This window comes from Leopardus geoffroyi, chromosome B4 (genome assembly GCF_018350155.1).
Source record: "Leopardus geoffroyi isolate Oge1 chromosome B4, O.geoffroyi_Oge1_pat1.0, whole genome shotgun sequence".
In the NCBI taxonomy this organism is placed as follows: domain Eukaryota; kingdom Metazoa; phylum Chordata; class Mammalia; order Carnivora; family Felidae; genus Leopardus; species Leopardus geoffroyi.
This window is the reverse complement of record NC_059341.1, coordinates 111,039,218-111,053,127: the sequence shown is the minus strand read 5'-3', so window position 1 is coordinate 111,053,127 and position 13,910 is coordinate 111,039,218. Positions and strand designations below refer to the sequence as shown.

The 13,910-nt window shown below is 32.2% G+C and overlaps 1 protein-coding gene across 4 annotated transcripts in view; it reads right to left on the bottom strand.

Annotated features, from left to right (window-relative positions):
- Positions 1-217: 217 nt before the first annotated feature.
- TMTC3 (transmembrane O-mannosyltransferase targeting cadherins 3) overlaps positions 218-13,910 on the bottom strand; it is a 59,669-nt gene continuing 45,976 nt past the window's right edge. The window contains exons 11-16 of one of the 4 annotated variants that reach the window (XR_006709192.1): positions 12,636-12,739; positions 10,502-10,671; positions 8,132-8,358; positions 5,442-6,424; positions 2,160-2,222; positions 218-696 (exon numbers count right to left, since the gene is read on the bottom strand). Coding sequence is in view for 1 of the 4 variants with exons in the window: in XM_045465236.1 (XP_045321192.1) it covers positions 5,610-6,424; positions 8,132-8,358; positions 10,502-10,671; positions 12,636-12,739 (1,316 nt within the window). In the remaining 3 variants the exon portion in view is untranslated. The other 3 variants (XR_006709190.1, XR_006709191.1, XM_045465236.1) reach the window with 3 other exon arrangements.

Genomic DNA, 13,910 nt, shown 5'->3' with positions numbered 1-13,910 from the left:
AATGGTTTGACTTATGATTTTTTGCCTTTATGATGGTGTAAGAGATATACATTCAGTAGAAACTGTATTTCAGTTTGAATTTTGATTCTGTCCTGGGCTAGTGATACGCAGTATGATACTCTCTAGTCAGTGGTGGGCAGGATCAGCCAGCCATGAGATAATCATGTTCTATACCCATACAACCATTGTTTTTCACTTTCAGTACAGTATTCAATAATTACATGAGACATTCAACACTTTATTATAAAACAGGCTTTGTGTCTGATGATTTTGCCCAATTGTGGCTAATGTAATTGTTCTGAGAACATTTAACATAGGCTAAGCTATGATGTTCACGAAGTTAGATGTATTAAGAACATTTTCAACTTACAATATTTTCAACTTCAATGGGTTTATTGGTATGTAACCCCATCGTAAATCAAGTAAGATCTGTATATTCACTACTCAGGAATTAGTTTTACAGATGTCACTATTGAGCTTAAGTCCAATTCTGCTGACAGTTTGATTACTCTGATTCCACTCTCAAAAGGCAGTTACCTGGCCTGCCAGTGCCCATCAAAAACAGGATTCTGGTCACAAGTGGCCTTCTTGCAGTTACAAAGATTTTCTGTGGTCTTTCGCAATTCCTTGCTTAGATAGGCAGAATGGTGGAGAAACTCCATATCCCTCAAATAACTCCCACTGTATTGCCTGCAACTTTATAAAGAAAGAAGTTCATTTGATTTAACTGTTAAGATGACTAACAAGACCTATCATTTGTAGTTTAACATGGATTAATCAGATGACTTTCCTAATATCAGAAACTAAATCCATGGGGGAAGGAAGGAATAAGGACAATGGAGTTTAACCACTAAAGTCTTTAAGAAAGGGAAAACTAGAATGGTTTGGTGAGAAGTATTTTGCCTAAGGTAAAAACTGAAGGCATCAGGTTCCTATACAATAAAAACACGACTTGATGGGAATTATGCTATCCATTGGCAGAGTCACAGAAATGTTACTTTGAATAAAGTGGGTTCCAAAGAACATGAATTTGCCTGAGATTAAGTCTTCAGAGACTTTTAGGAAAGATTTTATCTTATGCTACCTTCCTAAAAGCAGTGAACAGCAAAAGAACAAGTTCCTTAGCTGGCTAAGGAACCAGCATTAAATATCTAATAATTTGTTTGCTATACGACCATCATTAACATTATCTCTGCTAACACATAAAGCAAATCATATGTATCAAATGCAAGCCTAAGCCTTGTGATTACATTAATTATTAACATCTATTATTTACTACATACCTAAGCCTTATGATTACATTAATGATTAACATCTATCATTTACTATACCAAGAAGTATCCTAAACAATTTAAATATATTAATATTTTTAATATAAATATATAGATTTTTCCACTTGCTCAATTTATTTCAACAAATCAACTTAGAAATGTCATAAAACTTCTGACATATAAACATACTGCCATGTTATGAAACAGATGTTAACACCCACTAAAAGTCAATAATCACTTGTTAGGAAAGCTGTTCATTAGTAAGGCCAGTCTTTAGCAAAACTAAAACCATTCTGTTTCTTTAGTTTTCCCAATCTAATAAAATATTATCAAGCCACAATCAAATAAAATAAAGACAACACTGGATGGATAGATCAGTACTACTGGTTGGTTACAGCTGTAAACAAATTCATGTTAATACTATGTGAAAAAAAAATTAAGCCAATTACATCAAATAAATCATGGCTTTTCTTTAACACAATTTACTACGTGATGTTAATTATGGTCCTTATCAAACATGTTTGGTAAAGACTATTTACAATGTACATGGCTGAGCATGCATTATTTATAGTTACAAAAATACCTGCCAGTTTATACAATAGGATATATACATATTAAACCTATATAAATGTAAACCAAGGACATATAGGTTAAACATTCCTTTAAGTTGTATTAGTAAGGGTGGTACCAAGATTTGAATCCAGGCAGATCCATAACTCAGACTCCTAATTATTTCACCACACTGACTTCTACTTATGTGTATAAAATTCCATATTTGAATTTGTCTCATTTTCTTTAGTTTCTGTCACTAAGGGTTGAAAATGTATCACTGTTCTTGAAGCAATTTAACACATCCTTCTCATATCACTGCTAATAAAAACTACCCACCAGCTCTTCTGTCTTTGTGGGGCAGAAATCTGTTGATACACTACTGTATTTCTCATCTGAACACTAAAAGGCAATTCAGGTGAAGGTTTTAAAAAGCATTTTATACTGAATATTTAGAAATATGGTACACACAGACACCACCATAATATAAAATGCATATAATATTAAACTATTTTCTTATAAACCCTTAACATGGATGGCTGATAGCTTCCAAGAGACAAAATTTTGGACAAAGGTACCAGATATTTTGGGGGGTTCATTTTAAATATCATTTAGTCATGCAAACAATTAGGAAGTTTTTTAAAAAAATAAATATGACAAATATATGGATTTCTGAAGTAGAAACTGACGTACAAATCTATATATTTTCATAATAGTTCTCATTAAAGCATCTTCAAAGAAGTATTCTGCAACATGAAGTTGAGAGCTCAAATTAGATATAATGAAAACGCATGAGGTTTTATTAGAATTGTGTAATTCACATACTAAATATTTACATAAACGTAAACACAAAATTGCAAACATATTTGTTTTATCCTCCAAGTCATGAGCTTCATGAAATCACTTACTGGTATAGTTACAAGATAAACCTCCCAATTCTGAATGTTAACAAGGAAATACCATAGGAGCAATAGGAGAAAAATGTAATTCTTTCTTCTGAGAAGCAGTGAAAAAGTAACATAACTGCCCCTTCGGGATTGTCAAAGCTTTCCTAGAACTCCTGGGGGAATATATTCTTTTGTAAAACAGTGAGAACTAAAACTACATCGCTTTACCAGCACACAGACCTATGATAAGCTTTCTTTCCAAACATACAGATGCCTACAACTATGAACCATAGGTTAGTGAACTGGACTAAAATGCCCCTAACCATCCATATCCCCATAAAGGCAGTTCCAAAGAGGTGGGAAAAAATCTATTACCTTTTTTCACTTGAACAGCTTCAATCAAATTTCTACTATGAGTTTAAAGAGAATAATCACCTTACACATAAGCAAGCTTGACGGTACTTAAGATGAAATAAATACTAGTTATCAGAAGAGCATAATTATTAAAACATCAAAACTTAACCGGGTTATGTTACTAAATTAAAAAGTTAACACAGAAGAGATAAAGAGGATTTTCTTGAACTAATTTAGAATTTCCTGAACTAATTTTGAGCAGTGGTCATTAACCCTGACTACAAATTAGAACCTGAGAACTTTAAGAAAAATAGAAGCATGGCCCCCTACCTAAGAAATTCAGATTAAATTGTTGTGGGGTGGGATTCATATTTAAGAGCCCTCCAGATGATTCTAATATGAAGTGAGGGTTGAAACATTAATTTAGAAAAATCATTAATTATTCAGGGTGGATTTGACTTAAATAAATTATTTAAAACTCAAATACATGAGCACTTCCTACATGATAGGCATTGTTCTAAGTGCAAATAAGGAGGAAATTCTTTTTTTCTATAAAAATCATTGGATAACAATATATTTTTTATCTTTTCAATAGTTATACAATTTTATTAAAATATTACTCAAAGCTCTTATTATAATCTGCTGTCATGAAAGATTCTCTTTACTTTTCTGAATTATCTTTGTTTGATACTATAACAGAAGAGATCAAACTCAGAAACTTTTTCTCAAGATACGTGGAGAGAACATAAGATTAACATAGATTTTGTTTTTCAAGTCATAGTATATGAGGTATTCTCCATCTTATACCTGGAGTCACAAATCCATAATTTAAAAACTGAAACTGGGTATTGCTTTAAATCCTGAATAGAATCTCCTAAATCAAAAATGAACTATGATTGGTGTCAGTGCTTGATTTAAATTGCCTAAAAAATAATCTATGACACAACCTCAGGGAAGCTAGTAAGAGTGGGTCTTTAATGTAGACTATGTTTCTTGTGACCTATTTAGAAAATATTTCTTTATAAAAACTTACAGTAATGATTTTTGAAACAATTTAGTTATCTCAGAGGAACAGAAATACAGTTTTTTAAATTCTACATAATTAGAAATCAGTTACTATCTCAGGATGATAGTTTGAGCTTTAACATTTTAAATTAAAACCAACTTTATTTGATACTGTAAAACTCATTTGAAATGTATTTTAACTCAAAAAATCAGATATAAATTAATAAATTTGATTTATATCTACTCTTCAACCTAACAGTTTTCAGGTTTAAATTTGCTAAAATTAACTATTAATCCTATATGAGGCTAACTACCTTTTATAGCTGGAAAGTATGCCAAAGACGATGAAATTTTGGTTAAACTGTAATATATGCATTTATAGGAAAATGAAACAGCAATTTGTTTTCCATAGTTGATGGAATTAAAACAGCTTTAAATTTTTTATGAAAGCTCAGTAGTCAAAATAAATATTTAATAAAAATATACACCATAGGAAGATATCAAGAACTTAGTGTTTAAAAATAAAACTTTGTCACATTGTTTTGCCTTCAGTTAAATAAAGAACTCAATTTAGTTGCTTAAAGTATCTAAGAATGATTAAGTATGTTTTTGGAACAATTAAAATTCAAATAACACTAGAGAGAGAACACTAAGATGAAAGAGAATCTTACTATGTTTTAACTCAAAAGTTTAAATGAAGTTATAATTATTGGAACTTTTTCAATCTGACTAGACTCTAATAAACCTGAACAGTTTGGGGAGTAAAAAATCAAAGATAGCTATGATTTATGTGGGGTTCATGCTGTGAAACTCTCAGTATGTAAAAAAATAAAAATACAGTATATATGAGCACCATTAGAAATGTGTGTATTGAAAACTTTACCTGATTAAAAATTGCATTTCAGAGTAAAGTTAAGGACAAGCACACAATTATGAAAAATACATTCTTAAACTAACATGTCATAGGACTTATTTTAAAAAGTTTTACCTGGCAGTCCTTCTAAAAATCAACCAAAGAACATAACCTAAAAGAAGCCAGTATTCTTTTGTGGTGCCAAGTTCCTTTGTTAAACAGAAGTTACCAAAGAAAAAAGAATGTGTTCATTAAGTGTTTTCAATCCATAGTCAGATTCCAAAGGTAACAGAAGGTAATGAAGTCAACTAATAAATGCAAATTCATAGCATAAACTAGCATATGTTGAATCTGCCCCCAAGGGTTTATCATTCAGGCTTTAGATTATTTTTGAGAGTAGTCAAGATTACTCTGCAGGTAGATTCTTCTACATAAAAGATACAAATTTGCCAACTGTAATTTAGTATTTCTGCTATATTTGCCAGAACTCAGAACTACTGTCATATCTTATACAATACATACCCTGGGGTAACACAGGTATTTAATGAAAATCGTATTTTGATCCTATGTAGAGGCAGCTCATGATAGACTGTCACATGTACACTTGTTGTTTTTTCAAAGCTCCCAGTATAAACAATCACATAAGATAGACTGAAGTTCTTTGAAGACATTGTCACATGATAAATAATGCTATTCACCATTTAAAATACGTTCAATCTCTTCTAGTCTTTTTAAAGCAGCAACTCTTTTTTTCTCAATTTCTTTGATTTCTTTTGTTGTTTTATGGGGTGTCTCTTTGTCTGTACTTTTTCCTAATAGTTTGTTGGACTTAGACTGACTTTTATTATCACTCGGTTTTATGATCTGTGTAGGTCTGGGTTCACTTCTTACTTCTTTTACATTTTCAGTTGGAATTTTGTCTCCTTCTACACCTGAAGTCTTACCAGCTGGGGATACTGGCTGTTCTGCAAAACTAGATGAGGATATTTTATCCCTGACTATATTCAAATGGCGTTGAATATATTCTTCATGTGGTGCTAATGCCAATGTTTCAACCAGGCATCTTTCAGCTTTTAGTAAGTCCTTCTCTTCAAAATAAACAACACAAAGATTGTGTTTTCCTTGCACATTGTTTGGATCCATCTCCAAAATTTTTTCAAAACATTTTTTTGCTCCAAGTATATCTTTCTTTTGATTCATCAGAATGTCTCCCTTTAAAATGAGACCCTTGATATGGTCAGGATAGTATCTGAGTAACTCTTCCAAAATTGGCAAAGCCATTAATTCCTTTGCAGTCTGAGAATACAGGAGAGCCAGATTAAACAAAGCACTTCTAAAATCGGCTTGTAATTTTATGGCTTTCTTCATCCACATCTCTGCTTCACTGTCCTTTTTGTCATCCATGGCAAGCATTCCCAAATTGAAATAACCATTAGCATCTTGTGGCTCTTCATTTATGTAGCTAAGAAGGCGTTTTCTAGCTTCTGGTCTAAGTTTAACCTCACCTAAGAATAATTTTTTTAAAGAAAAAATACATATTGTTAACAAATGAATTAATAAGCCTGAGGAACAAAAGCCACTTTCAGTATTTATCTAGTTAAGATTACAAAAAGACAGCATCAAAACAACTAATTTCTGTACCTACATCAAAAAGTGGAATGAAAAAAACCCAAAGTTTTCACAGGAAAGACAGTTGTGTTTGAAACACTGAAATGATAGCCTATTTCTTTTCCTTTAAAGCAGAAAGAGTGCCTCAAAAATCAGAAGGGATGACATACTTCCTTAGTTAAGAATCTAACTGGTAGTAGCAGAGGAAGAAAACACAATTAGGGGGAAGAGGCCTGGGATTTGCCAAAAATGACATGTATTCTAATCTTGACTCTATTAACACTATGACTTTATACATTAAACAAATAACTTCTCTGGGTTAGCCTGCTGAATTTTCTAGGCATTACATGGGATATATGTAAAACAGCTCAGCAAATAGTAACTACTACTGGATAAACAGAATGTTTCAGTCTTACAAAATCAGACTTTTAATTACTTCAATTTTTTCAAGATTTTCAAAGGTAAAAATATACCATTAAATATAAAGCTTATAAATTTAAATATAAATTAGGATGCAAATATTTGAGATAATTTCTATTGCAAATAAACAGAAAAACTTCAAGTTCCACAACTACAAATCTTAGGGTGCAATCTTGTGTTGAATACTGGGCATTTTTCATGATTGCCAAGGTTAGCTAACTTTACAAAAACATTAGCTTTTCTCTAAATTTGTGTTTTGAATACTAGGCATAAATATCTCCCTCTATACTTTTATTTGACAGTAAGATGAATAAAAACCATTGTAAAATAAATCAGTCAGCTTAAGTTCTTATCTTGAACTAGTTTTACTAAACTAGCCATATGACATTTGGGGTAGTTATGAGATCTATTTGGTCCTTACTCTAATATACTAAATAGAACAATGGCAAAAGTAAATTCAAATACCCTCTTTAACTCAAATACTATGATTTTATGATTCTTTCATTTTTTGTAAAAGTTTTTAAAAAGTATCTAAGATTTAACTACAAAAATCTAAATGTACAAATTTTTTCCAAATTAAAAATTAAGATTATAAATTATAAATACTGCCTTTTGTTGTACTACTAAAATACCCATGTATCAAAGATCCTAATTTACTGTCACGAATGATTTAGTTTTGTTAAATTACAAAAAATAGTAAATTACAATAATACGTCAGAAAATAAAACTAGATATAAAATGATACCAAAAGTACTTGCTCTTACAAATCAAGGTAAAATACATTGTTCTGTTTTTTTTCTAAAATAAATAGAAATATAATGCTTGTCTCCCTAGAAATAATTATATAAGAATTTTTGCAAGTTCTGATTATTTGGATGGTATATTTAGGAGTAAGAAATTATATATTTCTGTGCATAAAATTGACAAAATAGATTAAAAAGGCACTGCTTAATAGACTGCTTGAATATTAAGTCTTAACATATACCCAAAGAACTAATAATTGTGTTAAGGCATATTACTTGAAAACTTTACTTCAAGTATTTTAAACATTCTTATATTTATCTGCAGTTTTGATATAAACTATTCATAAAACGTTTGCTACTCATAATGTAATTTAAGTTCAGATTTCATTATACTTCAAACTATAATGTGTTTAAATATAGAACTATTTTAAGAAAACATACCTGATTCTTGCATTAATATAGCAGAATTGAATAATGCTAGCTTATGCTTTGGATTTAATTCTAAAGCACGATTAAAATTTTTTAGGGCTTCATTTGGTTCTTTAAGTTCAATATGAACAATCGCCAAGTTGTACCAAAGATCTGCATTATTTCTGTCCAGCTCTAGTGCTTTAAGATATGCTTCTTTTGCCTTAAGAGGTTTATTCATTTTTAAAAGCAATTCTCCTCTGTGGAAAAATCAAACACAAGTTTTACTTACAACATTACCGTGTCAATGTGTAGATACTATTTTTTGTAAGTTTCAACTTTTTCCACATATTCACAGCTTTCCTTTTTCCTTTTAACCCAGGCTTTTAAAGTTTTCTACCAAAAATATCTGAAAATGTCCTCAAACCTGAACTCATTAGTTTAGCAAATTTGGTCTGTTAGGTTTTCAAGTATAATTAAAGAAAGAAACAGCATACCTGACTTTAAAGGGTAAGATGCGGGGAGGTATCCAAGAAAGGGGAACAGAGAAAATATATTTTTTAATTGTATCTTGAAAGAAGGCAGACCAGACTACATCATAAAATTGGCAGCGACAAGAACGGGAGATTAAGTTTTCAGGGGACCAAGTAATAGCATTTGAAGAAGGAAAATAAATATGGTAGTGATGGGGAAATTCCAGTATTCAAATCTATGTTAGAAGTCTCGTTTATAAAGAGAATAAAAATTTTTCCCCTTCTTATATTAATTTAGTATTCTACAATGTATTCTTATAAAATGGCCATTCATTAAAATGAAAGAAAAAACTCCCCAAAACAACAAAAAAAGAGTTTTTAAAAAAGCTGACTAGTAGGCAGGGTAGGAGGGCACTAGTGCCACCTGCAGGTACCTTTGAGGAACACATGTGGAACGGAAGATCACAGTTTGAAAACCATTTTACAAATCCTTCTAATACGGATCTATTATCTGTCAGAGCTTTAAAAAGTCATTTTGGGGGCGCCTGGGTGGCGCAGTCGGTTAAGCGTCCGGCTTCAGCCAGGTCACGATCTCGCGGTCCGTGAGTTCGAGCCCCGCGTCGGGCTCTGGGCTGATGGCTCAGAGCCTGGAGCCTGTTTCCGATTCTGTGTCTCCCTCTCTCTCTGCCCCTCCCCCGTTCATGCTCTGTCTCTCTCTGTCCCAAAAATAAATAAACGTTGGAAAAAAAAAAAAAAATTTAAAAAGTCATTTTGTTTAAGCGCATATGTGCAAATAAATTTAGGCAGTAATATGAGAATACTTTTATTATGATACCATTATTTCCTTTAAGTATAAGCATAGGAATGAAATCAAATGAATGACTAATATCCTCAATTAAAGCAACTTCTGGAAAGAGCATCTGTCCAAGATGTTATTTTTTAATGCAGATTGTTGAATAATTCTTCATAGATTAACACATGACAGATTCTATTTATATATGCAACCCCACTAAACTTAGCTAATTTCAACAACTACTGGATAAAACTGAACAAAGACAGCCTCCCAACTTATGAACAGATTTTATCTCAAAAACTAATGAAATTCTGAATGCATTTTCCCCATAGGAACAATGTTAAAAATTATGATTAGGTTTCTGGGCCAGGGGATGAAGCAGAGTTTAATATACAATTTTACTCAAGTATAATACAAATGATAATCTTTACATGGTAAAATATATTAAGTTCTCTCTAACATGTGTGGCCAAAAGTTTTTGTACTGACAGCTAAAAAGTTTCTTTGTGATAAATAAAAGGCATAACAACCAATCAGTTGTCAGTATTTAAGAAAGCTCTTGAGAGTTGGATATTAGAAGTAATTATTAGAAAATACAAGTTTCAAGTGCTTTAAGTAAAAAAGAATGTGACAAGAAGTAAATGAAACTAACAAGAAGCTTCTACTCTTTCTTCCGTATAAAACCTTAGTTTGCTACTACAAGTGACAGTCAATTTCAAATCAAATCAATTAAATTTGATTGTAAGTTTAAACTAGGGTATGTTTCTATGTTCTTGGTCGCCAAATAAGATTACTAAAAGAAAAAAAAAGGCAATTTAGTTCAGACAGTCAAAATGTACATGCAGATACAGCTTCAATTCTCTGTAATACAACTTAAAAGTGAACTACAGGGGCGCCTGGGTGGCGCAGTTGGTTAAGCGTCCGACTTTAGCCAGGTCACGATCTTGCGGTCCGTGAGTTCGAGCCCCGCGTCGGGCTCTGGGCTGATGGCTCAGAGCCTGGAGCCTGTTTCCGATTCTGCGTCTCCCTCTCTCTCTGCCCCTCCCCCGTTCATGCTCTGTCTCTCTCTGTCCCAAAAATAAATAAACGTTGAAAAAAAAAAAATTAAAAAAAAAAAAAAAAAGTGAACTACAAATACCTGCTAATATAAGCCTGCTTGAAGTCGGGTCTCATGCTTATTGCTTGCCGGTACAGCTGATCTGCTTCTTCCAGCCGGGACTCATTTGCTCTGATCAGATTGGCCAGATTAATATAAACATTTAGGTGGTTAGGGGCAATTCTGGCTGCATATTTTTTACCAGGAATAATCTGTTCAGAAAAACATAATTGGATGTTTCAGTACCACATAAAAATAAAAAATAAGTATTCTTAGTAGCTTACTTCAAATATATATGACATAAAAAGGTTATGGTACCAGTTTGTATTGCTATACTGAAATAAGTCATAAAAATGTGAAAGTACCTACAGTATTTATAAAATGTTAATAAAATAATTAATATTTTGTGGTATTAAAGGAGATAATATTTTTCACTCATGCCAGCTCAATGGAATATTGTTAGCTTTTTATTTACATGCATCATTTTATAAAATCGTAACTAAATCTAAACTTTTGAGACTAAGGTCTGTTAGCATATTTGTATCAGACAAGGAATAGAAAGAACTCGGGTATCTTTCCTCTCAGTCTAGTGTATTTGTTACAGCATGTCAGCTTCCATGTTGTCAGCAAGGTACTTCCTGGTTGTGACAGGGTGGTTAATTTGTTAAGAGTTATACTAAAGCCTCATTTGGTAGAATTAGGAAGTAAAATTCCCTTGTTAACTGATTATTCAGGTTAAGTAAAGATTATAAAAGATATATAGACCCAAATTTTCAATGAAAGTAATAAATTATATCTGAAAAAAGTCTATATTGAACACAATATAACTTTAGAATCTTAGGACTGAAACAATGCTTAAGATCATGTGGTCCAACTGTTTTTGAAACATTTATCAAACTATATCTAATTATTTTAATATTATAATTATTAATATAATATTAATATATACTACCATTGAGAAGACTGTAGTGCAGTTTTTTTTTAATGTTTATTTTTGAGAGAGAGAGAAAGAGAAAGACAGAAAGAGAGAGAGCGTGCACCAGTGGGGGAAGGGCAGTGAGGGAGGGAGACACAGCATCCATAGCAGGCTCTAGGCTCTGAACTGTCAGCATAGAGCCTGACATGGGGCTTGAACTCACTCATAAACCGCAAGATCATGACCTGAGCCAAAGTCCGACACTTAACCAACTGAGCCACCCAGGTGCCCTGCAAACTATCTTTTCTGATGAAAGACAGGATCTGACTTTCCAACTTTCATGCTATAATATCCAATGAATTTTCTGCATGTGTCATTGTTACAACTGAACACAATACAGCAACAGAGGTGTATCCCCTCACTTTATTAGTTTTTTATTCATTTATCTTTTGATAGGAATAATGTTACATTTAGTGCTTAATGTACTATATAAAAATCTCTTCACTTAAAGTTACTTAACTCATTGATAACTTGTAATCAAGAATATCTAAAATTCATAGCTTTATAAAATTTTTTACAAACATAAGTTTAATCTTTGCCTTTTTAAAATTTATTTATTTATTTTTGAGAGAGTGAGTGTATGCACACAAGCATGTGGAAGGGGCGGAAAGAGAGAATTGCAAGCAGGTTCTACACTATCAGGCACAGAGTCCAATGCGGGGCTCGAACTCACCAACTGTGAGATCACGACCTGAGCCGAACTCAAGAGTTGGATGCTTAACCAACTGAGCCACCCAAGCTCTCCTAGAAATTTTTTTTAATTAAGTGAGCTAGAAAAGTAAATATAATCCTTTATAAAACTTGTAGTACTGTGCTCAGCAAAATAAGTCAGAGAAAGACAAATACTATATGATTTCACTCCTGTGGAATTTAAGAAACAAGCAAGCAAAGGAGAAAGAGAGGTAAAACAAGAAACAAACTCCTAAATATAGAGAACAAACTGATGGTTACCAGAGAGAAGATTGGCGGGGATATGGGTGAAATAGGGAATGGGGATTAAAGAGTGCACTTGTATGAAAGTGTTGACTATTATCACACTATATGTTAATTAGAATTTAAATAAAAACTTGTAGTAATAAATAGTTTATTGGACACTTTACATTTGTATCAACAAATTGAAGAAAAGATAATCTAGGTAATTCTATTCAATATGGACATCTAGTAGATATGACACAATAGGAATAAATTATGACAACTTACTTGGGGCATCAGGGACTTAGCCATCATGTAAGATTCTTCAGCTTCTTTGGTTCTATTTAAATTTTTATAAGTTCTTCCTACATTCATGTGAGCACCAATATCATCTAAAATAAAAAAAAAAATCATTTGTTGGCAAATATTCTAAATAGTATTCAATGTAAACCCAAAGTTTCTAGCAACAAAACACTAGGCAAAAAAATACAAAAGCAAGCAACAGGTCCTGCATCCTCCTTAAAGTTCTTCTAACACAGAATGATCGATGCTATACTAGAAAATTATGTCATGAAGTACTCTAAGGACAGAAACTGCATATATGACATGAAAGGGGAGATATAGAGGTAATAAAGAAATCTGTATCATTTCTCTTCAGATTTTACTATACTATACTAAGGCTTGTTTCCATTTCCTTGATGCATAGTTCTGGAATTCCCTCAAAATGTATGGCTCAACTCTAAAAGTAAAAAGATCTACAAGTGAAAAAGATCATGATTCCTAGAATTATTTCGAGTATTATAACTAACAAATATACACGCATGGTGGGATGGGGCAATGAGACTGAAAAAACTCTACAATTTTGTTTTTTAAAATTTTTCTGAATGTGGTCAGAATGCAAGTATAATAAAATATTAGGATTCTCCAGTACCACTTAAGATGCAGCAGCCCATCCTACATAACATATTTATAACTTTTTAAAAGGCTGTGTTACTATCAGTATGTCAGAAACTTTTATCTGATTTTCTGGTATGGAGAATCAAACCCACAGCAAATTTTTTCAGGGAAACAAAAAATATGTTATTTAAATAAGAAAGATATTAGGGCCCATTGCATACTACTTTTAGGACACATTTCCCAGTAAATATTTCAAAGGTTTGGAATAAAGATAGAAGAGAGAAAATCTTAAATCAGACAAATGTTATTGAATGAATCTCTCGCAGACATGACAAGGTTTCACATTATGATTTCTACTTGCCTATGACACCAATGATTTTGCCTGCTGAATAGTTTTCTGCCTGCACCTCCTAGGACACATAGGGGCCAAGCATATATATCTTAGTCATTCTCTTAGGACGACAGTAAACAGTCCTAAAATCTTGGTACATTATGTTTCAGGCTGGTAATTGTGCACACTGCACAGAAAATGTCATATGCAGCACAGGTTTGGTTAAAGAAGTAAGGGACAAGATTGGGAGGAAAGGGCTGATTTTTTGTTTTTTGATGTATTGCTGAGTCTTTTTTTTAAAAAAAAATTTTTTTTAACATTTATTTATTTTTGAG